The sequence below is a fragment of the Pleurotus ostreatus genome (assembly GCF_014466165.1).
Source record: "Pleurotus ostreatus strain PC9 chromosome Unknown scaffold_2, whole genome shotgun sequence".
In the NCBI taxonomy this organism is placed as follows: Eukaryota; Fungi; Basidiomycota; class Agaricomycetes; order Agaricales; family Pleurotaceae; genus Pleurotus; species Pleurotus ostreatus.
Window position 1 is genome coordinate 4,057,000 of NW_023503157.1, and position 24,367 is coordinate 4,081,366.

Sequence of the window (24,367 nt, forward strand, 5' to 3'; positions counted from 1 at the left end):
GTTTCCCGGCAATCGTCGTCAGAGATCAGCGCCGTCCATGTATTTCTAAGAAACCGTAGAGGTCACCCGGTTACCCGCAGAGGGTACTCGCAGGGGAGCGCGGGGGGCTGCCTTGAATGGAGATTGTTGTCATGCTCGGGTTGAATGCTATTGCAACGAAGTTAGGATCACAACTTACCACATATCCGAGGGTAGATCATTGCTCGAGATTATGTCTCTGTTGTTAAATATTGGAGTTTTTATGACGCATATGATAGTGTTCTTTGAGTGACACAAAGGCGACGGGGGTTTCTAAGTAAGTTAGGGCGTTGATGGGATATGTCACGAACTGTGATTCAGGTCTTGAGGTTGAACGTTGAAGTTGAATATTAATACTACCTGGTTCAAGTGTTGTGCGAATCAATTGTTCGCATTCGGCACTAATCAGCACGATTTGGAAGTCGTTCCCCTTTGGAAGCCTACCACTTAATGGCCATGCCATGTCCTGAGATTCCTGCCATCCGCGCAACAGTTCAAGCGGCTCGTAGTCAACATGAAAGTTGGTTAAGGTAGAACACATCTCCTCTGCCTCGCTGTGATCGTCGAAGAGGGAACCGCAGAATCTGGCCGTCTTGAGATACGGAATAACGGCATAGCGAAAGCCCCCGTGCGTGATGCATGTAGGGTAAGTCCAACTTTCGCATATTCGCGTCTGAAACAGCGAGGTGTCAATAACATGATAGAAGATGATAGATCAAAAGAGGAGTGCGTACGCCCTCGCTTGCATAATGCAAGACACGCCGTTGGATAAGAGGATACCAGCCCGAAGGCACGGCATTCGGGTCCTTTCACTGGCAATTATTCTCTCCTGCCTTCAGTTGAAGAATAGGTAAAATCGTATCGTACCGTCAAATGATGAGAACGACGTTACCTACACATACCGTGAGCATACAATCAACGTTGCTTCAATGTCTTTGAGTCCATGTTAATGCGCCGCCTGTCAATGTTGTAGCGACGCACGACCTCAGTTAATTGAGTCGGAACGCGGAACGAACCAAATCCGAGGGGCAAAGGAGCCGTCATGTTCCATATGCCATAGTTTTGAGCAAACAGAGCCGCGCATCCTTGAAGCAGCTCTCGCTTCCTGGAACTCGGAACACGGTCGAATTATTGGAGGTTGCGGTCATGGCTGAGAGTAACTAAGATGGGTAATTATTCTACCTTACCTTTTGCGGTAATACGGCGCGTGGCGGGCGGTGTTGCCGTAGGCACCGTACTCAATCATCAAACTTCGAAGCAATTTTGAGAGCAAGATCATGGTCCCGATAGGGCTGTTGGGGTAGATACAGGCCGTCTCCAGGTCCGGAATACCGGACATTCAGCTGAAAACATCAGCGATTATTGCGGCGGACAGACGTTTGCCAGTGACTGTCAGGCAAGAATCAACTTAGCTCCAGCATGTCGACTGCAACCCCGTATGTACTACGAAGCTGAAGTGCTGGATACTAGTCCGGGTCATCATCACTACTAAATTGTGAGGCGGATGCTATGCACTAGAAACTGCGGCACCAGGCGCCGTGCTCTGAATTCACGTTTGACAGTCGGGCGTTCTAGGACGTTTGGGAATGGGCTCTGACTACGGCTTCCATAGTACGCCGCATCTCCTCTAGTGCTGTATGGATTGGAAGCCCCGTTAATGCATTTGATGATACCGGTCCAACTGATTGATAGTGGCAGCTGATTGGCAGGTCCAAGCTGCCAATTTCATGAAATACCAAGGAGGATTAAAGTACAAATACAACATGTCCTTCAGATTATTGATAGAGGTAGTGTGTATTATGGACGAATGTGTCAAACTTCGGTCAGATTCGGTAGGCGTATGGACCGATTATAATCATATCGTACAATGATCCGTAAATAAATATATGTGCAAAGGCGGTAGGAAGCTATGTTTTCGGTGGAGAGACAATCGATGATAAAAGATGAGATGCGATGTTTGACTAAAATAGTGAGGAAAATGTTGGGTATAAGGGTGGAGGGGATGATGTCGATGCAAGCAGTCTAAGACGTTGAGGGAGGCATAGCGAGGATAGATGATGAACGCAAATGTAGAAGCCTGGCACAGGCCAATGGAATTTTAGAGTTTAACTCGCCTTGAGCCCGCGAAGCCCCTTCAGCACATCGGTCATATCTGGCTTGTTCCATTCTCCACTCCATTCCTTCTCCTTGCGACGCCCAAATGCCTGAGTCCCGGAGCTCATCACGTCGTGACAAGCTGTATGATACCCCGGTGTGTCGGGCAAATTCTCCCACTGAGAGCGACGGTATGATGAAGGAAGATCCAACGAATGTGAGCCCGCTCGAGGTGTGAATGTCTCCGCATCCAGAGCGTTTGGGTTCATCCCCCGCGCTGTGATAGCGATTGGCGTCGTAGGTACGGGTGTAGATGGGGAAAACGAGAGGAACGATTTCCCGCCGAAGGGGGATGGCAAAGCAGGAGGGGAATTGATTGAAAGCGGGCGGGGGCGAGAACGGTGGATATTGAGGGACCTAGCCTTGGGTCGCAGCCTAGCGGACGATGGAGATGGGGTTGGAATCGGCGTCGGTAGGGGCACTTCGAACGCTCCGTCCACTCCTGCAGAAGGCTGGGAATATACCGAGGCGGTGGTCATGGTAGATATGGGTCGGTTGATTGACGACGCTGCGGGGCCGATGATCAGCACATGCGCGTCCGATGAGTGAGGGTCAGTGAATGGATTGAGCTCTGATTCATCGGTATTGATCTCAGGAAGACAAGGAGGCGGTGATACGGGAGAAGGGACTTTGATCTTTGGAGGTGTGGGTGGGCGTAATTTCAGCGCAGGTGTCGGCGCAAGAATGGAAGCTGGCATGGGTGGGACTGGGGGCGGTGGTGGCTTGGAGTGACTTGGAGCCGAAGAGGACCCAAAGACCAGCTCGATTGGAACGTTCTCCCCAAGCGTCCTCTTCAGTTTGGCCATCCGCTTCCTCCGTAATCTCGTCTCGGCATTAGCGGCGGTGGTTGGGGAGACCGAGCTTATACTCGCGCTGCGACAAAGCGAGCCCGAGCCATTGAGGACGCCAACAGCACCGGAGACTCCAAAGTCCCAACTCATACTCGTTATAGACGCACCCCTGCTCCGAAGCCTTGACCTGAGTGTGGGCTGCTCTGGTTTTGTTTGCGAAGCCTGCGTGGGCGTTTTGAGGTCGTACATGGAGTTGAGGGGGGAGACGGGGGAAGTGGGGGAGTGTTCTACTGATGGTAGACGGGATTGTTGTTTGACGTTGAGCTTGAGGAAGAGGGGCTGGGAGGGTGTCAACCGAGGAAGAATCGACTTGGATTTCTTCTTCTGCACAACCCGATCTGGGACAGTGAATGGAGGCTCATCGTCGGTTGATGAGAGAGATGTAACAGAGGAAGACGCGCTGTGAGTGAGACGTGTCGACGATGAGGTGGAAGTCGAAGAGATGGAAGAAGACGAGATGGAGGACAGCGCGTCGTCCTCTAGAACGTGGGGCTCCTCTCCGAATATCTCTCCAAGTTTGCGCGTTGAGCGCATAAGACGAATTCGCTGGGCCGCGGGGAGAGCATTGTGAGTAGGTGGCGGCGGTGTAGCATTGGATGGTGCCAACGTCGTGTGTGAGTACGGCATGGTATTGGGATGAATTCGTTGAAGGGGAGTCGTCACGGACGGGAAGCACTACCTTTTATGCAGAAACGTCATTTATAAGAGCCAAGCCGCCCTGGAACGCATCGTTGACATGGCAAATGCGTGTCTCCGCCTCGATGTCGTATTCTGACGATGATGGCCTGCATGAATGAATCAACCCCCACTACAAGACACCCTTTCCCGTTTTAGAATAAATCACAAGTCGAGTACAAGGAATCACATACGCACCGCCGTAACGTATGTCCTTTGGGACAAGGGGGGAGGCAGGGGAAGCGAAGGTCAAACAACAGAAGCTATCCGGTATTCCGAATTGTCAGATTCGAGCACAAAGCGTTTGATGGGTATGCACGTGCTCCCCCAGTGAATCACTTCATCCAACATTCGGATATACGATGGACCTGAGTTGTGCAAACGGACCGTTGACGACCATTGTCACCGGGACCACAGCCGTACACACTTTGTTACATGTCTCCCAAACAAGATGAAACTCTAATTCGGTAAGAAAAGGAAGAAACTTTCATGGAGTATCAAAAGGTTACATATCACAGCATCATTTGTCATCAAAAATATGGGCAGAGTCATAACCTAGGAGAAAAAGAGCAACGAAGAGACAGAACGTGTTGTGCAGCGTGCTCAGCAACAAGCATCGTTAGCCTGAACCGCTATATCAGGACGAAGACGTCCAAACAGCATCTCGCCAAAGCTCAGCCCCACGAGAATCGACACAATATAAACGACATGAAACGTCCTGCAGAAACGGCAGGCAGTCAGGAATCGAAACGGGAAGACTGGGGAAAGAAATCGCACATCGCAGTGAGCATTAGAATGTAGGTCGTAAGCGCCTGCAACCCATACAGCAATCCGCGATACAAGTCTGTAGGCGAAATCATTGTCATGATCAAGCGGGATGCGGAGGTCATAGTCGTCTGTTTTGCAAGCGGGCGAGGGAGGTCTATGCCCTCATCTTTGCGCCCCAAGCTCTTGAAAGAGTCAAGGAGGGGCGTGGCGACGGATTCGTCCCTTTCTCCCGTCAACGCAAGACGGCTAAATATTTCCAAGATGTTCAGCGCCATTGAAATAGGAATCACAACAAGCACCAACCGCTTCTGCCAATGCCCCTCCATCAATCGCCGCAAGGCAGCGAGTAATCGGTCAAGCACGGCAAAGAGCAACAAGCCAACGCACACGCCCGCAATCGCGGCCGGCGAGATAGGCTTCCACTGTTGGAACAGGACAGCATCGCCCCCTCCAAGGTGAAGCCACGGAGTCATCATGGGCATCGACATCGACGATGAGGTATTGGACGAATTCATTGGGCCAGACAGCGAAGCGGCATGCAAGGTAGTGCTCATCCCCGTAGTGTGGATCATGGAGATTCGCTGGTGGGTCCGGGAGAGCAAAATGGGGCCAATCAAAGACTTTAAGAGACGGTGATTCAAGAAAGTGCAATACTAGCCCAAGCTAACGTCTTTTCCCACAATTATCGAAGGGAATAAATTTGCAACACAGCCAACCGGATATCCGTCGCGAGACATATCTTAACGTGCCTTTATCTTTTGAACTATTGCTCGATATCCATAATACCAATGACAAACCATCCTAGCAATTCAGAGGAGTTAGATAGAAGTAAACTGCGCCAGAGTCTGTAGTCGCAGAGGCAGGAAACTTTCGTGAATCCATTCGGTAGAATAAAAACACTCGACTAGGATGTCAGGTAGCTCTGATGGAAGTCTCGCGTGCTCTGTGTGGTAGTATTGACGTTCCCCGAGTCATCACCAAGCAAGGGAACGCAGGGAACGTGTGCGGGGTGCCAGAGGGAACAGAGAGGAAGGTAGCCTAGGTATTCGGGGTCTCCAGAGGATAGATTGATCGGGCTATGCCCTCTACGGGCACGAGCTGGCGTAGAGCGCGAGCCGCATCCTCGACTGACCTGGCCTGATGCAAAAGGACGAAGATATTGCTATAGTGCCCTGACCATCTACAACGGAAGTATTCGGGGCGTCCAGCAAGTATTTGTCATCTCGAGAGCAAGGAGATCGCGCCAGGAGAAAATGGTATGTGTCGGCAACTAAGTTGGCCAGTGACGAAGGATCCCCGGAACGAAGCTGAGTGTTAGAAAGCGATGCTCCAATTTTGGGTTTACCAATGAGTCCAGGCGAGATATTGAGCGTTTTTAGTGGTCTCCAGTCATTCTGTACGCTCTAGACAGCAAGGGGAAGGGGCGCCAGACACATAGAGGAGCGAAGGGGAGAAGGAGATGGCGAGAAGAAGAGAAGACGTGTGCCCAGCGCCAGCCTTATAAGGAGGAGCGTGAGGCATTTTTCCGGTCCGCAATTCTGCCATTGGCTAGCAAGCGTGGAAAATATTCCCCAAAAGAGGAAAGGGATCCTATTAGGAGTCATCAGTGCCAATGTCAATCTGATGTTAATCCTATGCATTGTGATTTTACAGTGAATATATTTTTTACAGTTACAGGTACAACAAAATGTCCGAAATGCGAAGGGAAACCCGAAAATCTAATCCACGGAAGAATAAAGGTACATGGGTCACTAGTAAAACAACAATTTCACAAAAGGGGGAAGGGCGAAGATTTTAACTGATTTATAGCTGTGGAAGAGGGCGAGTACTGAGATACGATGTGATGATGCGCGTTGTATACAGTGGAGGTGAGAGATCAGATGCTTGGGAAAAGGAGAAGGGCATAGTTATAGAAGGCGAAAGGAATGAGGAGAGACCGTGTCAAGGAGCGTTACTGCATTTTATCATGAAGATGTATAAATCGTTCGTAAGGACCGGGCAGTCGTGATCAAGTTCAGTAAAAAGTCGTCGGAGGTCGGAATAATGAGTGTGCATTTGGCAGGGGGGTTGCGAGGCCGAAAAAAACGCTGAAATGCAAAGCGAAGTCCCCCCTGGTAAGTTCATTGTCGAAAAAGGGTCGGTGAGCATCGTGGATCTCCCATTCTCGTTGGTCGAAGTATCGTGCTACGTATCGTCTTTCATCGTTGGAAACAACGCCTAAAACCATCCGCTCGTCGAGGTTGAGACATCCTTCTCTTTGCGAGTCGAAATATTCAGAAGACGACTCGTGCGCTTGCCAATCTTTTGAGTAGTAGTAGAAGATGTAGGATAGATGATTGAAGAGTTGTTGGAAAGGTGAGACGGCGAACGGTGATGGTGCTGGTGCTGGTTGGTTGCTGGGTAAACGTATGCGTGGTTAGAAGGCATATGGTAACTCCTGACCGTCGCTGATGACATTGAGGAGGTAACAGTGGATTGGCTAGCCGTCTGCCTGTGCCCCCGAGTCCTCATGCTAGAATGGGAGGAAGGGCAGAGAGAGGGGGTAGCGTACGAGTGGGACGACGGTGCGGGCGATGGTGTAGTCCGACGGGAAGACGGCGCAGGAGATGGCGGTAAAGCCAGCGCTGCCGTCAGCGATAGTGGCGGAGGCAAGGGCGCAGGCCTCGGGCTCTCATACACAAAGCTATCAAACTCAGGTTGAGGAAGAGGGGGCGAATGTGTGATGGGCGTCGTAGCAAGGGATATTTTCTCTCCCCTACCCCGACTCTTGCTTCGGCTCCTTGCGCTGCGGATAGATGCGCTAGCAGAGTTTACGTTCGAAGAAGTGGACATGTCAAGGTATGAGCTGACTTGGGCCTCCTTCGGGGGGAGAGTTGGGGGAGCAGGATGGGCCGGACGGTCGATGGGGTCGTGCATGTCCATGTAGTACTCCAAGGCGCCCAGAGTGAGGGTCCAATCCTTGGTCGCTTGCTCTCTCGATGTCTTGGGGGGAGGGGGAGGGACGTCAGCCTCAGCGTCACTCTCCGAGGCCTTCACCTTGCGGGTGAGATGCCTCCCATTCCGTTCTTTATACAGCTCATCATCCACTGTTGGCAACAAGGGCAGAGCAGAGACTGGTGGAGGATTAGAGGATGTGCCAAGGGTGGCGATGCTGCTTCGCTTCGACGATCGAGATCCTGGTTCAGTGGCAATCGAAGGAGGTAGTGAAGGAACATCCGGGGAGAGCAGGAGCTCGTGTTCGATCACCTGATCGAAGACAGGTACATTGGACACGACAAAAGCACCCGAGGAAGGACGGGACTAAGATGGCACAATGAATGTTAATACCACGAAAAGAGATGTTGAAACTAGGCACTTACTTTGGCGACAGCGCCTTTGGAAGGGATGGTTGGGAGAGCCGGGACAACCCGTATCGAGCCTTTCGCAAAAGGATCGTACAGCTCCTTCTTTTCAGCGGTTGTTGGACGTGAGGATGAGGGGTACAACGCAAGCAGAACCGAAGATCGTTTTGCTGGCTGGAAAACGTCCATTGGCGTTGATAGCACCGAGTCCGTTGAATACGTCGACTCCGAATCTGAGTCGTGTAGATCCAAGGCCGAGATTGTAATGGCGGCGTCTTCTTCCGAGATCACAGAGATTCTCTGAAGATGAGATCCTACAGCACATTGAAGGACAGAAATCTGATCTTGGAGATGCATTATCTGTTCATCGTGGAGCTTGTGAGAAGGCGATACGTTGTCGGGATGGATGTTGTAACGCTTGGATGAAGAAGGTGTAGGTGATGGCGATGGCGAACTGGAAGTGGAAGACGAAGACGAGGAGGGTGGGAACGAGGAGACTGCAGATGTAAATGATGAAGCAGATGAGGTCGAAGAGAGTGATGGGCGAGGTTCGTGCGAGGGACGGGAGGTTCGGATGACTGGCGGTCGCGGGTTATTGGCAAGACCATGTTTTCGAAGGGAAGCTACAGTCGAAGAAGAATGGGAGTATGCGGTTCTTTTAGAGGGGGCAGTATGTGGGCGTTGAGAAATACGCTTCGACTTCACATCACTATCTTGACACGAGCTACTGGGGAAAGCAGGAGACGGAGACGGAGAGACAAGGGCGGCTGCCCTGCTCTTCAGAGAGGAGAACATCCTTCCAAATCCGCCGGAGCTAGACTTTGGGGAAGGAGAGGTTCGAGGACGACGAGACGAGGAGCTGCTATCGTTGTAGGCCATTGTCACGATAGATACTTTGTCGTCGGGGTCGTGTCGATGCGGGGAGAACTACAATGATCGAAGTTCCTCAGCCAAGTTGCCTCCGCTTTATGTCTCCGATAGGACAGAACATTCACCTGTCGAAAGCCCTGTCGAAATGAAGCTCACAGACGGAAGGCATAATTGCATGCAAGTATGGCAGTGGACAGGTAGAGTGGACCTGGCGCCTCTGCAAGGATGTTCAGGGATATTCGCGACCCTGAATATCCTCACCCATTTGGACGCTTGATCAGCTTGATAACCTGATAAGTTCAGTGACAGACGACACTTTCATTGCTCACCTGCTGCAATCCCACCGGCGAACTGTCTCTCGCGGAAGGAGCGCTCAATGACAGGCAGCATAAACGGCGCAGACTGGCTTCCTGTTGCTCTTCGGAGGTTTCGAACCGCAAATATGCCCGCAATTCGCTTCAAGTTCTCGAGGAACGTTAATCAAACATTCGACACTTATGAATGTTCGGGACTGTGGCCTCAGGGCTCAACGAGTCCCCGCGAAAGTTGGTAATCTGGACTCCTGATACGCAATCATCGACAGAAATGGTTAACTATCTCCTACCTTATGCAGATCATACATGAGAGCGTTTCAAATGTAGAAGAGGAGGACTCGAAATGCACGCGAAACATTCTCTTTGAGTCCGCGGAAGAGAAAAGAACGAACAGTAGGATGGCCACAGACCGAAGCCCCTGAATCAACTTCTTTCCGGCCCGTAGCAAATAGAACTTCGGAAATACTGATTCCATCGTTCGTGACTTCTTGAGGCTTCCGAAGAGGACTGGTCCTCGCCCTCATACCAGTCTTTCATACTGTATTATATAATCTACTTATACTATGCCAGTACATAGGCCCAAAGATATCCATGGTGGTAGTAAAAAATCATAAACTACTAAGTCGTGGCCGATATAGAGCCGCTGTGTATAGCCCTACCGCTGATGAGCTCGGTGCGCTTGTTGATCATCCTAATCTTGTGTTCAAGAATCAGGAATGAGATGACCGTTAAGTCTTGAATGTCGGCAGCATCAGGTTGGAGGACAAGAAATGCTGGGAGCACCGTTGGGACACCATCCATCACCAACTTGCGAGAACTCTGGAACCAAGCAATCGGTGTATCAGGCTCTGACGCTTTATACATCTGACGAAACGTTAACCTGAGTTCGTGGAACTTGAACAACGCGCACCGAAAGCTGCCCGACTATACTAGCATCCCATACATACATGGTATCGTTTGCTTCGAAAGCAACTGGACTAAGTACGAACGACGGGAATAAAACCTTTCAGCCTCCGTGTACGATAATAGCACTAAACCACGCACAATGGGCTGAACGCCTTCAAAGGCTTCAACCAGTCCTTCACCTTGATTTTCTCACCGCCGCAAAATGAGATCTTGTCCGCCAGAAAGTCTCTCCGGTGGAGGACGGCAAGAGGTTGGTCGGGCGGATCGTAGGGTCTTCGAACATGCATATACGTTAGCTCCGAGTTACTGTTAACAATGTATTGTGTCTGTTCAGAGTCCTTCAAGTCAAGCGTAATGGTGCATCGCTTGACATTGTCAGGCGTAAGGTAGAGTAGTTTCGATGCCGACGTGGGTTGTAGAACGCCAGGTTCCACAAAGAAACTCGGGAGTCGTTCTACGAGTGTGAGTTGAGATTGCATGAAGTGAATGATAGAACGACGAGCCGGAATCGTGATTTTATATCATACTTCGTTAAGTCTGGGCTTCAACGTTTGGGCTATATATCCCACCTACGGTAAACAAGCTTGCGCGACCTAGTATGTCTAGACAAGAACTGGGGGACGAGACGATATTATTTATTGACCGTCGAACTATGAATATCTGTGTTTAGCAAATCGCGACAGTTGATATCGGATGGAAGAGAAGCCGCAGCTAGAGTCGCGACCCGCGCAGTCCGGGTCTGAGTGAGTGTCCGGAGAGTATGGAACGCATTCTGTCCTGTAAGTCCTTCTATTTTTAGGATGCTCCCTAGGAGGAAGATTTGTCCCATGGAAACAGCGTGAAAGCACTTGCGTCGACAGCGGAGTCATAGAAATAGTGGCACAAAGGGCACCAGGGTTTGTGGATGCGGGAATGTATATGGCATCATTACAACTACTTGGGTTTTTTTGGACAGGGGGCCCGAAGGCACAATGGAGGGAGAACCGATAGCAATATTTTAAAGAAGGCTGAGTTTGATCGCGCCAAGGTTTGAGTTATGACGACGAGTAAAATGGGGGGAGCTCGGAGGTTGTGGTTGATGGCAATAAAGCGGCCGGAGAGCTCCAGGCGTCTTGGGGTTACGTATAGCTACTGGGATAGTAAGGTTTGGGTTCTCAATAGATGAGTAGTGTTCGATCGAAGAACTACGGTGACAGTGACCCTCTGGAGTGATCCGTCGCAATAAATATACAGAACGAGAGTAGTGATAAGAGCGTGCATAGGTGATAAAGGACGATCCCGAGGTGGATGGTTTTCGTGGATACCGAGAACGTGTATATAGTAGCTTTGACGAAGCTCACTTCTTCCCAGATCCGCCAGATGCCGAGACAACGAGGATTTGATCTCTGTCGAAGGGCTCTTCAAGATTCAGACAGGGAACATACCCACATTAGGTTCGACCGCCAACGTCGCCAGAGTAGTCAAGAGGGGGGAAAATAATCCATACCATTGTTTGCTTCGCGGACGTAAGTCTGCAAGTTTGGAATTTCGACAGTATATTGGTAGAACGTGAGCTTTCCGAGTGCAGATTGTCCCCCCGTTGGGTATGGCTGCCTGCGGGGGACAAGGTGATGCGGAAACCTACACACTTGATTTTCAAATATTTGATACTTGGCCATACGTGAGGCCTACAAGAAGTCAGTCGCGCTCGTAGTAGACCCTACTTGTACGGAACCACTCACAGATGAACACAATCGGGAGTGTTGTTCTGGACTCTGTCAATGATGAGTAATTCGTTTGCAGGAAAGCGGAAGTCTCGCTTACGCTGAGGTTTGAAGACGGCCCTAGATCCACTGCGCCTCCCGTTGAATTCAAAACCAATGTGCGTCAGCGGCTGAGGGGCTTTTGTGAGATAAAATGAAAGTGTTGGACGACGAACTTTGATTCCCACTAACATATGACAGATCACCTACGTTCAACTGTCCCTTTTCGTCCTTCTTGAATAACTTCTCCAATGCATCATACACCTGTTTTGATACAAGGAAGACTGGTAGCTCTATGGGCTTTGGCTCTGTGTCTGGCTGTGGCGCAGTCCTGCGCTGGAGGCGATAGACACCGACAAACGCTACCGGTATGTCGCCGCGTACTGTACGCACCGCTGACCTCAAGGTTGATTATGTCACAGGGCGAGGTGGTACATACCATCGCGACGGAGATTGTATGAATTTGACGACCCAACGATCGTTGGGAGCGTGTCACTTGTATGGACCCAGCATCAGTAGTGCATTATAAGAGGTGACCTACTATCAGGGCTGCCCTGGTGCTCGAGTTGGAACGCTGCGTCAATGTCTTCCCATATCATATTGAAAGAAGACACGCTCTCTAGCGATGTAGAAATTGATAGAATTTAGCGTATCCGCGGCTAGAATCAAACCGCTCTCGAAGCTAGCATCCCTCGTACCTTGATCCGCAGTTGGGAAATTGAACATCTTAATGAAGCTCTGAATAGTGGTCAACAAAATCAGAGACAAAGCAGGTTTTCGTCCTGCACCATCAATCTCCCGACTTTGGTAAGCCGTTCGGCGAGGTAGGGGTCAAAGGTTTCCCATTGCTCTGGTCCCTCGTCCAGTCTTTGAAAAAGAGCGCGACGTTGCTCGCCCGTCCACTTCGGTCGCATCCACGTCATCTCGGGGAGACATATCGAGGAAGGGAATCTCTGGCATTTGATCAGCGAAGGCGGTAAGAAATCTGTCCGAGGGCCTGGTGGGATTCCTTTCCAAGTGTGCGCCAGAATAGTCAGGGTAGTTCTGTATCAAGCTATAAGTCGAATTCGAGTGATGAGGAATATCCTCACTCTCCAAGAAACATCGTCAAGGGTGTGGAACACGAGTCCCTGCTTTACTTGTGTCTCTAGTCTCGCTATGAGTTCCCATTAGCATGTCCCGTCTCGTCAATCCTCCGGCCTAGCCCCTTCCTTCATCCAAAGACTCAATATTCGCGAGGTCATTTGCGATGGTGGTGTTCCATATCCTGCAATGGTTGAGCAGATCGTGGATGGTGGACCTGCATATCTGCGCAACAAAGGGTCGCTTCGATAACAGTTTCCTGATCGTTGGCGCCCTCCCATGTGTATCGAGGATGAGTTTCGGACGGTGCCGTGCTTCCTCTTCAACTTGCTCTCGCAAAAAGGAAGGATTGCCTCGTAGCTGGCGGAATTGAATGGCGTAAAACTGAGCTTCGCCATAAGCCAAACGCGCCAGCTCGGCTACTGTTAAATCTCCTGATTTTGGTGACTCATATGTACTCTAGCTGAGGAAAACAGGCTGCTCTCACCGAATGGGCCAACTCCAACCAGTCCGTCCTTATCCAGATATTCTTCCGAGCCGATAGTGCCTAAAGTCTTGTCCTTGCCCGCCATCAAATACCAGGTATACAGAATCATAGTCACGCACTGTGTCCTCATGACGGCCTCTACCAAGGAGTCACCAGCGTGGGGGGAGCGGGGTATCGCCGAACCTGGACTTCTTTGAAGATTCTTTGCGGCAGGGCGCGGGGGCACGTGCTCCTAGGCCAGGGTTCCTATCCAAGTTTACAGTGCTCGCCTTTGAAGATCTTCCCTTTGAGGTTTGAACCATGGCGAGCCCGTCGTCCATAACGGTGCCAGAGGCTCTGCAGGGATCAGAGCCCCTCTTGACTCGGCAATTTCAAGTTATCCACGGCGAAAACCCCAAAGAATTCACGCGCAAACTCATCGCCAAGTTCGGCAAGCGGTATATCGATCTCGTAAAACAATACGGCGCAGTCGAGTATGTTACGGACGATTCTGTACGTGGCGGACACCCCGATTGACTGCTTAAATAAATCCGACGCGTTGATAGGGCGAGATTGTGGATATCGTTGCGGCCGAAGAATACCTCGCCGAGTCAGACGAATTTGCCATTGAGCGGTTTCGGATTGGCGCACACGGTGAGTAAGATGATTTCAGTCGCACAGACGCTGATACCGTTCAATAGATTCACGCCGCTACGGTATAACGGCGGGCGCACTCGCTCGACTGGCTGACGCCGAGGCTCAGTTCTACGCGATCCAATACGACCAGTTGCGATGCAATCCATCATTCCTACGCGAACAAATCGAAGAAGCAGCACTCCATCGCCCAGAACTCTTCCCCGACGCGCATGGAAGGGCGCCCAAAGTCGCGACACTCCTCGCGAACCCGCGCTTCGTCGGCCAGCTCTGCAGGTTTACGATCCACAATCTCCTGGGCCATCTGGGAATATGGAATATACTTGGGAAGTACCTTGCAGATATTCAAGAGCTGGACGAGCGAAAGGGGCGCTTCGGCGCGCCGAAGAGGAGGGGCGAGCTGATGGGGTACGTGAAATTTATGGTCGAAGGGGAGATGGAGGTCGTAGAGAAACGAGTGAGGCATGGGCTCTTGGTCCACACTCTGGACAAGGGCATTTGGCTGCGAGAGAAGGTAGGCTACACCGTCAAGGTCCCACGGGTCTAACTGATGACTTGGTCTCGAGAATCATCCCGACTTCACTGGCGCGGTGTTGGGGCAACATCCGGACAAGCTGGAGGATTTCATCACGGCATTTTCTGCCGACACGCTTGACGGCTCCTTTGTGCGATTCATCGCCCCTGACCTGGCCTCCTCCATATTAAAGTGGACCACAAGGCAACGTCGCGGCGATTTGTTCCAAAGGCTGGCGAAAGAGCCTGCGCGATGGCAAACCTTTGACCCCTTCCTCGCTGAGCAGCTAACCCAGCTCAAGCGATTGATAGTGAGTTCTTGATGCATTCTCAGTATAAATATGTTATTGACGCACTGTATGTCTCTTCAGGACTTTTCAGAAATGCTCGGCTATCCAGATGAAGGCACGATACCCCTTGATGCTCGGTACAACGGCTTCGCCCTTTCTCTACGACAATCCGAGGTTACCTTCAGGTCCATCGACCTCGAACGACACATCAAGGATATTGCGTCGTTGGAGAACCAAAGCTCGTTCGCGAGATTGTGGGAAGACGTCGATGCCGCGTTCGAGCGTAAGCATCAGGGAACACCTGAGAGCGTAGGTCATCTGTTTTGGCGCTGAGCTTTACCTCTGATTGGCGCTCCCTCCGTGCCCAGTCCATAGGATTCGTACAGCCTGCGCCGAAATGGTATATCCCTGAGGAAGCGCCTCGAGTAGCAGCACCACCCCCCAAACCTGCGAAGCCAAAGCCACTCGCTGCGCCTGGGCCCCCGCCACCCCCTACGAAAGTGCGACCGCCATCTCCTGCTCCAGCCGACGTAAAGCCATACTGGGATAAAAGCGCTGTCCTTAACCCCATCCCCCCCGCTGGTGAAGTTTTTCCCAAAAAAGGCGGCAAAGGGAAGAAAAGTCGACGGGCACAGGCGCCTATCCCCTACATCGACCGAGAACCAGAAACGATCCCAGCGCCGCTCGACGACAAGGAGGGACTGACCCTCTCCTGCGGCATAATTGGCCTTCAGATTGATAATGCGGAAGCGCAACCAAAACAGAAGCTGCCTGTGTTCTTCGTATCGAAGAAGGCGTACGATGTATTTGAGATGATATTGGGGGGACACAAGGGACAATTGAACTTCGATGATTTAAAATCCGTAAGCGGCTACGAAGCCTCCAGCATTCTCTTGGCCTTTGATCTTTGTGATACTGATTTTGTGATGCATCCACAGGCGCTGAAGCAGATAGGCTTTCGATACGCTAACGGCGATGGCTCGAGAGCCGTCTTCTATCCTCCAGGTGAGCGGGTCTATTATAAGGTCTCATTCTATAGTAATCGAGTCTTAATATTAATAGCGTCCCATATCAACATTCCGTACTTTGTTCATTTGTGAGTATCAGTCCTCCGTATCGTGGGGGTTTACTTTGTTACTGAGCAATGGCAGGCCTCATGGATCGCGATCGACCCTTGACCATACGCGTCTAAAGATCTGCGCGAAGTACTGGAAGACCACGTACGGATGGACGATCGACTGGTTCGCGTTGAAATCCGCCGCCCCAGCGTGAAACGACCGCTCGCTCAATTGATTAATAGGTAGCTTAGGTCCTTCTAATGATTACCTTATGTTTCGTAGGTGTAGATGCTATATTGTACCCATAACTTTATTTTCTCTTTACATTGTGACTATAATAATGTTCATAGTTTGGAATGATTGATGACAGGCTTTTCAAAGTGTCGTTGATTGCGAAGTGCGATCCCCTGTCCCTTGTGTATTCTATTTACAAGTGACAGGAACTGCCAGTGTCAGCGGAAGCGCTCGCTAACTGGTTTTTTCCCTGGCCCTGGAGCAGGCTCCTAGAACCAGAGCGACTCGTATCGCTCGAATGAGCTCATTCGGTTTTTAATACGACTACACGTGGGAAAAGACAAACAAGGACAAAGAGTAGCTAAGAGCTCAAACTCGCGATAGAGCGGCTGGCAAGACTGTCATAGACGCTGGAGTTAGTCGGTGACAGGGTGGTCACAAAGGGTTTTGATTGATTTGCAGATAAGTAGTAGATGGGAATGACCTAACTAATTGGGATAGTGATCGGGCTCAACAAGGCTATAGGTTACCAAGAGTACGTGGTAAGTATGGAATGCGTAGTTTAACGGTATCGCGTCACGAGGTGAAGTATTTTGCACCGCTGAGGTCGCGAGTTCGATTTTCGAAGAGGTCACTTTTTGCTCTGACCGTTTTTGAAAGATCCTGACTCAGACATACACACACTAACTGAAGGTCAGCCATTTGCTCGCTGACTGTTCTTTTTTCTTTGGCCCTGGAGCAGGTTCTTTGTTGCCACTGAAGACGGTTCGAATCGTCGAAAAGGCTAACATGAACAAAGAGGACCAAGTTGACCGGAAGCGCCCCAGAATACGAACGCGAGGCGCGCGAGGTTGACAACCCGTACACCAACCATCTGACGCTTTATATGGATGATGGAAACATCATTATGGAATGCACCTCGTCCACGACACTATTTCGCGTGCACCACTCGATCCTCTCCAAGCATTCGATTGTGCTCAACGCCGTCTTCAAGACCGCGTCATTGCCGCGATATGATGGCTTGTGCGTGTCTTCTCGCGTTATCTTAGTTGATGGGATGCTGTTGATGCCAACATTCGTATGTTTTAGTCTTGTGACCGTCCCGGAAGAACTCACAGTGGAAACGTTCCCGTAGTTCGCGGGCCTACTGCGGGTCACTGCCAAATACAAAATTGAAGGCGTGCGACAGCTTCTTATCAAGCGTTTACACGAGGAATGGCCGTCAGCGTTAGACAAACACGATGCCAAAGTCGCAGCATTCTTCACGCGAGGACGACAGGATTGTCCATCCCGCTAGCGTCATTGCCTTCCTCACGATTGCGCGTATACGCCCCCAGACCTCATAGGTCCTCTTTTCCTGTCCTTACTTCCTTTACTTCAACAACTTCGTCGTCCTAATCTTGTATTATAGTTAATGCCTGTTGCCAAGTCCATCTTCTACGGTTCGCATCGCCCGTACGCCGCTCCAGACAACTTGGATTCCATTAAGCGGTGGTATTATCCGTACATCGTGAAAAGACTCGTGCAAAGCGGACAATTAAGTTAACGGGAATATATGGGCCTACGTGGTATACACCGAAGCCAATGTTCGAGACAGCGAACGGGAGTTATGGAAGGGAGCGTAAATGGGCGTGGAGGATATAAATAATGCACCTGAGATGAGGAGGATCGGATGAATATGCGGGGGGTGGGTATAAGAAATGTCAGGAGATCTAGGGTGCAGCAAGGAGAAAGTGTACAAGAAGTCCAGATAGTGGTCATTGTTCCCTCCTCCACAGAGAGCGCCTCTCAGCACCGGGAAAGACATCCGAGATAGCAGATGCCTGCCCCGTCGAATTGATCCTTGTATTCCCGACTATAGCAGCCATCACGTCGTTTCGATTGAACACCTGCACCGCAGGGAAGACGGCAAAGATAGCGAGGAGAGCCGCGATTAAGAGTACCAGCCCTCCAATATTTGCTACCCCTCGCCAACCAAATCCACCCTTCATCTGAGACTTCGGATCATGTAGCATATCGTCCTCCTCGTCTGGCGATGTCTCGTCTAGCTCTGGATCGTATGGGTATGCAACAAGACCGCGTTCCGTATTTGTCATCATGCCGGCTGGGTACTTGGAGTCCGAGGAAAGCGACAGTACTGAATCGGCGGTGGATATCATCGAGGCGCGATTGCTCCCGGGAAACACGGGCGGTGAGAGAGGAGAAGCGTCGTGATCGGCGACGGGGTCTGCTAGTCGATAGAGTATCATCGAACCACGTTGATAACCTCCACTCATCCCGCCCAATAGTGGGGAAGGAGGGAAGTAACCGGACAAAGCTCGAGAATCCTCCGACGCGATTCTTGTCACGCGGACACTGCTGTGGTTGCTAGCAATACGCGGGCGCGCGAAGGGAGGGGAAGGTGTAGGTGTAGGATTTAGTGGAGATGAAAGGAAGCTTGTGGTCGATATTGATCGTCTGGGATTCGAGGGGCCTGCTTCCGGCGGGAAAACGGGGGTGAACGTACTTGACTGCACACCATGATTCGAATCTGACGAGGCGCTCTCAGAGCCGGATGGATTGGTATCCTTGTCTGGGGAGGTGTGTCCTGACCGAGCGGAGATGAGGCGCATGGATGCGGACTGTCCATAGCCCACTTCGTTCACAGACAGCAGAGGCGTCTCTGATGCGAAGGTCTGCCTCGAAGTCACCGACGAAGGGAGGTCGTGGAGGGAGATGGAGGGCGAAGGAGACAGCAATGGTAACATCCTTTCTGTCTCGTGCGCGACGTGCGGAATGGATGCTGCCAAGCTAGAAGAGCCTCTCCGTGCCGAAGACGACACAAGAGGAGGATAGTCGTAGTATGGGTCGAAGTCTTGGTGCTCCCTCCAATTCCTCGACTGCATGTTATTTTTGATTCAAATCAAGAGGCCAGAAGGAAAAAACTAAAAGGTGATTTGAAACGGCCAGAAGAGCCCGGATATACTCGCCACACACACGGCGTTTAGCGCCTTTGTTTGATAACGGTTGCATACGCCGCAACAGATTCTAGACATCGTTTTATTCTTCAGCTTCGGGGCATAGCCTTGCATAGCCTTCATGTCTCGAAGTGCACAGCGTTGTGCGCCGTTAAGCTTCGTCCCGTCGCCCGCGCTGGAGAGGCCCCCACATACAGTCTTCAACGAGATCATGGACACAGGGTCGCATGTGCCTGAGTTGGAAATGGCGAGGCTGAACCCTGCCAGTGGCCATCATCAGATTCGTTATATCCATCAAGAGTTATGGTACGAGCACAAATGAGAGACTCCCTTGTGAGATTCTGCCGGATGATGGGAGTATGGGACAAAGCCTGAGGCTGATCATGTCAGCGCGATAAGAATCGTGAGGCGCTCAACCCGGGAGGCCTCCGAAATCATCGAAAGTCGAGACCCAGAAGTTCAGCATGGAAGTAACAGCAGCTGTATCCGTTGCACAAGGTTCCTCAGGCTCAGGGCCTCATAAAGGCCTCAACTTTCAACCGCGATTACAGTACCAACACCAGACACCCAGGCCTGGATGAAAACAATAGCTCCCGCATGACAATATATTTCCGGGTGAAAATGACCACGGTTAGCCCGGTCGACAGTCTTCACCCAGTCTTCACCTCCCGTCTATCCGACGGACAGCACGCAATTGATGGGGTCGGAATTGAAATTTAGGAACAGAACAAATACTCGCAGCGCGGTCATAGTGTCCGTCGAAGAGCTTAGTTAACCCTGCCGTTTATTAGTAGGACCGCACCATGAAACGTGCGCGTAAATAGTAGTAATACAAGAAGGTTCGTTCAATTCGTCGCGTTTGCGTGGGTATGGCGTCTGTTTACATACATTAGCTGAATTCGGAGTATCTGGGCGGCGGATCGAAAGTTTCGTTGACGGGGGATGTAACTCTTGGTGGCGGAGATGCAGGTGGCGGCACGTTAGCCGGCTGGTGAACGGATGGAAGGGAAGACTGTGGAGAGGGTTGAGAAGTGGCTCCCGAGCCAGAAGCGCCCTCTTGGAACGAAGGAGAGAGCACGACAGCTTGCTTGGTAGGATGGAGGGAATAGGCGTCCGTTACTTGCGGCATCAGTGCGCTCTGCGCTGGAGAGACGCTTGTTGCTGCGTTGCGCGCAGACGACACGGACGCTGAAGGTCGTAAATTCGAAGCAGGCGTAAACACCGGGTCCGAAGTCGACGGAGAACTTAGTGCAGACGGGTTTGCACGAGTATGTGCAGCGGGCGGATTAATGGGTGGTTGGTGAGACGAGGGGATCGACGGGATGGGCATGGGCATGGGGACCACGGGTTCATCAGCTTCGACCAAGTTATTGTAAGGGTTGAAGGACGACCATCTGGTGTTGTTCGAGTCGGACGTGGGAGCTTCTGCCTGCGAAACTGAGCTCCTCTGAGCAGAGGGAGGGGGGGATGTCGGGGGAGCGTACTGCCTCGGCGGTTCAGTGTGGGGAGGGTACGTTGGCTGCGGAGCAGCGTTGTAGGAAGGATGATACGCTTGCTGCTGATATGTACCAAATGGGCTCTGCTGCTGCTGCCCATACGGTGGAGCGGACGGTTGATATGTAAAGTAGTTGTTGTTATTGGAAGGATACGACGCCTGATTCGCGGGGGAAGGCGTATACGAACTCTGCGGTCTCAGAGGTGGTTGGACGTGGGGTTTGACCATATTGTGGCCGATGAAGGTAGTAGTTGTCCCCCGAAGCCGGCGGCGGCGTTTCAGGTATGTGCAGGAAGAGATGAGCAGTATTAGCACGGCAGCTACAACGGCTTCAATCCCTGAATCACCATTAGCGAGTTAACGAGTACTTACCGACGATAACACCTATGGTCCACGTATTAATGGAGCAACGCTCAATCCCCCGTCTAGGCAAGATATAACCGGTCGATCCTCGTAGAATTGAGAGGGGAATTGATTAAGAGGACGTACGAATCAGTTTCACAGCGAGCATGAACTAGTCCTGCATAAATCCAGATGGCGACGATCGCTTCGCGTAGTGATCCAGTGCGGCGAGAACCCATCGAAATGGGTTTCGAATTGTGCGGCTCTCAACAGCTGGCGCTGCAGTGACTGGTGAGGGCGAAATGAGAAAGAGGGAATCAATTTCGGTCAACGACGAACGTTTTATTCCAAAGTCTAGCCCTCAAGGAGGCGGTGCCTGCCAGGTGCTATCCACAACTGGGGGCTATGTCAGTGGTATATTTCCACAGTCACCTCAGAGTTCTCACAGTCAGATACAAGTTTCCACGGTCAGTATCCTCGCATCTAACTTGTTCCCTTCGAACTTCAACAAAACTTCGATCCTCTAGAAATGCCAAAGACCCATGTTGTCCCGGTCACCCCTGACATACCAACCCACTTTGCATCAAAGAGCGGCGTTGAAGGTAACATCAACAGAGCTTATCACTTCCAAGTTGACAGTTGCACGGTTTTCTCACAGAACCTGTGCACATATTGGCCCGCCGCAGTGATGAGGTTTATGTGCACTATGTCAATCTAGACAAGAGAATGGACGAGTGGCTGCCGGGGGACGCGATACACCGCGCGCACGAAGCACCCCCTTCGCCACCGCCGCGAAAACGAAAGCGATCCTCGTCTTCACGGCTGGGACGACGAGCTAGTACAAGCCGATCATTACCGCTTGACATCGTACACACGGCGGGAACGTCAGGCACCATGAACGGACACGATGCTAATTCGGGCGGCAGGGAGGCGGCGGTGGAGGAGATGGTCATCACGGAAGAAGACTTCGACATCCGGCACCACAACAAGATAACCGCGCAAAGAAACTTTGACAAGGTCAATTTCGGGATGTGGCAGATAAAAACATGGTGCGTTGCCTGCTATCTGACGCCGTGCGTTGGATCAAACATGCATGAAGGTATTTCTCCCCGTACCCCCTTACCGAGGTGGAGACAGACGACATCCCTGTGCTCAACGTGGGCACCATGTCCCCCTCCACGTCTGCGTCGAAAATCCACGGGATCGCGCGCACGTCTGCGCGTTCACACGGACGGACGTCGGACTTGCTGGCCGGGGGACTGCAGAGGTCGCACATGTCGAGCGAAAAGGCGATACTGTGGGTGTGTGACAAGTGCTTCAAGTACATGGCAGATGGGTCGTCGTGGGAGCTGCACGCGGTGCGTCATTCGTTGTTCGTCATGGTAGATAGATGCCGAACGTGTCTGTGAAGAGGACGTGCGACTGGCGCCATCCACCGGGCAGAAAGGTGTATCAGAAAGGGGCGCACACCATATGGGAAGTGGACGGGGCGAAGGATAAGGTATGGACTTTCTCAAAAAGCTACGGGTATTTGCCAACCATTAGCAGCTATTTTGCCAAAATCTTTCGTTGTTCGGAAAACTTTTCATCGACGTCAAAACTCTTTTCTTTGATTGTGACAATTGTGAGTCCACGATCGTTTCATCTATAGATGTATCAATTAAACCGTCGGTTCGGTTCCGGCTACCTCGCAAAGTTCTGTTTTATATTTTGACTGATGCGGCATCACAACGCGATCACGTCTTAGGGTTTTTCTCCAAAGTGCGTACCATCCACCTTTTTGCCTTCGTTCCATGAGAGTTGGTGTACATCCACACACCGTGCAAGAACACTACGCTGGGGACTGATGTTGAGTACAAATGCAGGAGAAGTTATCCTACGACGATTACAATTTAGCCTGCATCATCACATTTCCACCCTATCAGCGGCGCGGGTACGGCATGCTATTGATAGAATTTAGTATGTCACCATCTCCTCCCTTTCCGCGCCTCGCTCTGACACGCTAGCGTCAATCGCACCGCAGGTTACGAACTCTCGCGCCGCGCAGGCAAAGTGGGCACACCCGAGCGGCCCCTTTCTGATCTCGGTCTTCGCAGCTACCTGACCTACTGGGTTTCTACAGTGATCCGCTTCCTGCGGTACATTTTTCCACCGTCGTCTAATCTTTTAAAGCTAACATATAGAGCAGGCGCTTGCTTTCCGTACTGCCACCAGAGAAAGACAGTGTAGAGGTAACAGGCTCGTTGCCAGATCTGTCCTCAGTGGCTTCGCCGCCCGACGAAGACGGCGGCTCCACGATCAAACGTAAGAAGAAAACGAAAGGATGGGATGGTGAAGCCGTCGACGATGCTGTAACCGTGCCAAGTGTTTACGCCGAAGGTATTCAATTCCTCCTAAGACATTACAGCTTGATAACGTGCTCGCATTCTTGTAGATTCCCTTACGACCACCATGCGCACCGTCGTCTTGAAGTCCAATCCGGATGGCAGTGCGTCTGTGCATATTTACGTGAAATGCACGCTGGAGGATATCGCCCGCGCGACGAATCTGCGGGTCGAAGACGCTGCGTTTGCGCTCAACGAGTGTGGGTTGCTGGAGAAGGTCAGGATCGAGCGACGTAAGGCTGTAGAGATAGACGAAGACCCGGATAGCGAGGAAGACGTGGAGACGATTGTGTTGACGCGGGAGATGGTAGAAACCGTTGCGAGAGAGAGAAGCGTGAAGAGGATGATGATGAATATGCGGAACGTCTTGTTGTGAAACAGATGAGGCCTTCAGGTGCTTCACCCCTTGATTCATTTCCGTCGATCTGAGTCTGTCTGTTTGTGGCATATCAATACATGTACTTGTATTATGGCGTGAGTGCTATTCGTATCCATCGGTCCACTGCGAGACTAACGTTTTGGGTATTGTTCGCAGTAATTAGGCCAAACAGCATTGAAGCTCAACGAATTAAGTTGGTATATGGACGCACATATCAGTGTTTGTTTCCCTCGCTACTTGTTCAATTACGTTGACGTCCTGGGGACCGCTAGTATATGGAATCTGCTTCTAGGTTGCCCGCTGTGATCAGCTGTCTTCGTTTTCCACCGTAGTTGCTATCTGCTTCAAGGCGCCTTTCGAAATTTGCAATCGATATCGCTTCCATGAGGGTTTGTGCGTACCAACTGTCGCATTGGAACCCAGGAATACGGCACAAAGACCGGCATGCCCCGGTAATGAATCGCAAATCGTGTGTTAGATGCTCGGGGAAGCTGGTGAGAGCGCTGACCTTCTGATTCATCATTATTTATCCCTCACCATCCCTCAAAACACATACGCCTAGATCCGAAATGGTCAGGGTAACGAAATTAAGCTTTATGACAGACAAGGCGACCTTAAGGCACCTAGCGGGTAGGCGATGGACATCGCTTCGCACCAGAGACCCTGTCTACCGCCTATCTTGTGAGGCGCTGAGTTTGCGCCTAAAGGTTTACCATCACCCTTGAACGGTCCAACGTGGGCTGTTGAAGCCGCAGTCGACCCTTCAGTCGCCATCCACTGGCTGCGAAGAATTGCGACATGGTTGTACCGCAGTTCCAAGTGGTACAAATATATTACACGACTTCAGGGTACGCTGACGGAATCCTTGCCTGG

General features: G+C 51.3%; 9 protein-coding genes across 9 annotated transcripts; 2 read left to right on the plus strand and 7 right to left on the minus strand.

The window, feature by feature from the left end:
- Window positions 1–2,123: 2,123 nt before the first annotated feature.
- On the minus strand, window positions 2,124–3,650 carry PC9H_004313 (uncharacterized protein; the record flags this gene model as incomplete). Its single annotated transcript, XM_036773898.1, has 1 exon — window positions 2,124–3,650. One exon carries the CDS (start codon window positions 3,648–3,650, stop codon window positions 2,124–2,126), a length of 1,527 nt encoding a protein of 508 aa, XP_036635371.1.
- A 651-nt stretch (window positions 3,651–4,301) lies between these two features.
- On the minus strand, window positions 4,302–4,981 carry PC9H_004314 (uncharacterized protein; the record flags this gene model as incomplete). The annotated part of the gene is made up of 3 exons (XM_036773899.1): window positions 4,302–4,416; window positions 4,476–4,712; window positions 4,770–4,981. The coding sequence occupies 3 exons, from the start codon at window positions 4,979–4,981 to the stop codon at window positions 4,302–4,304; spliced, it is 564 nt and encodes a 187-aa protein (XP_036635372.1).
- Window positions 4,982–6,683: 1,702 nt separating this feature from the next.
- On the minus strand, window positions 6,684–8,686 carry PC9H_004315 (uncharacterized protein; the record flags this gene model as incomplete). The annotated part of the gene is made up of 4 exons (XM_036773900.1): window positions 6,684–7,766; window positions 7,826–8,304; window positions 8,371–8,462; window positions 8,508–8,686. The coding sequence occupies 4 exons, from the start codon at window positions 8,684–8,686 to the stop codon at window positions 6,684–6,686; spliced, it is 1,833 nt and encodes a 610-aa protein (XP_036635373.1).
- Window positions 8,687–9,609: 923 nt separating this feature from the next.
- PC9H_004316 (uncharacterized protein) lies at window positions 9,610–10,376 on the minus strand (the record flags this gene model as incomplete). Its single annotated transcript, XM_036773901.1, has 3 exons — window positions 9,610–9,855; window positions 9,902–9,968; window positions 10,036–10,376. The coding sequence occupies 3 exons, from the start codon at window positions 10,374–10,376 to the stop codon at window positions 9,610–9,612; spliced, it is 654 nt and encodes a 217-aa protein (XP_036635374.1).
- Window positions 10,377–11,326: 950 nt separating this feature from the next.
- On the minus strand, window positions 11,327–12,562 carry PC9H_004317 (uncharacterized protein; the record flags this gene model as incomplete). The annotated part of the gene is made up of 7 exons (XM_036773902.1): window positions 11,327–11,564; window positions 11,619–11,770; window positions 11,850–12,022; window positions 12,079–12,134; window positions 12,177–12,258; window positions 12,311–12,377; window positions 12,428–12,562. 7 exons carry the CDS (start codon window positions 12,560–12,562, stop codon window positions 11,327–11,329), a joined length of 903 nt encoding a protein of 300 aa, XP_036635375.1.
- A 947-nt stretch (window positions 12,563–13,509) lies between these two features.
- On the plus strand, window positions 13,510–15,917 carry PC9H_004318 (uncharacterized protein; the record flags this gene model as incomplete). Its single annotated transcript, XM_036773903.1, has 9 exons — window positions 13,510–13,701; window positions 13,755–13,842; window positions 13,890–14,356; window positions 14,409–14,666; window positions 14,727–14,954; window positions 15,014–15,508; window positions 15,584–15,650; window positions 15,708–15,741; window positions 15,797–15,917. The coding sequence occupies 9 exons, from the start codon at window positions 13,510–13,512 to the stop codon at window positions 15,915–15,917; spliced, it is 1,950 nt and encodes a 649-aa protein (XP_036635376.1).
- Window positions 15,918–17,694: 1,777 nt separating this feature from the next.
- PC9H_004319 (uncharacterized protein) lies at window positions 17,695–18,822 on the minus strand (the record flags this gene model as incomplete). Its single annotated transcript, XM_036773904.1, has 1 exon — window positions 17,695–18,822. The coding sequence occupies one exon, from the start codon at window positions 18,820–18,822 to the stop codon at window positions 17,695–17,697; it is 1,128 nt and encodes a 375-aa protein (XP_036635377.1).
- Window positions 18,823–19,783: 961 nt separating this feature from the next.
- Window positions 19,784–20,900, minus strand: PC9H_004320 (uncharacterized protein; the record flags this gene model as incomplete). The annotated part of the gene is made up of 2 exons (XM_036773905.1): window positions 19,784–20,727; window positions 20,879–20,900. The coding sequence occupies 2 exons, from the start codon at window positions 20,898–20,900 to the stop codon at window positions 19,784–19,786; spliced, it is 966 nt and encodes a 321-aa protein (XP_036635378.1).
- A 360-nt stretch (window positions 20,901–21,260) lies between these two features.
- On the plus strand, window positions 21,261–23,491 carry PC9H_004321 (uncharacterized protein; the record flags this gene model as incomplete). Its single annotated transcript, XM_036773906.1, has 10 exons — window positions 21,261–21,333; window positions 21,390–21,780; window positions 21,831–22,089; window positions 22,143–22,232; window positions 22,280–22,355; window positions 22,428–22,492; window positions 22,597–22,690; window positions 22,755–22,869; window positions 22,920–23,110; window positions 23,166–23,491. The coding sequence occupies 10 exons, from the start codon at window positions 21,261–21,263 to the stop codon at window positions 23,489–23,491; spliced, it is 1,680 nt and encodes a 559-aa protein (XP_036635379.1).
- Between the last annotated feature and the right edge of the window lie 876 nt (window positions 23,492–24,367).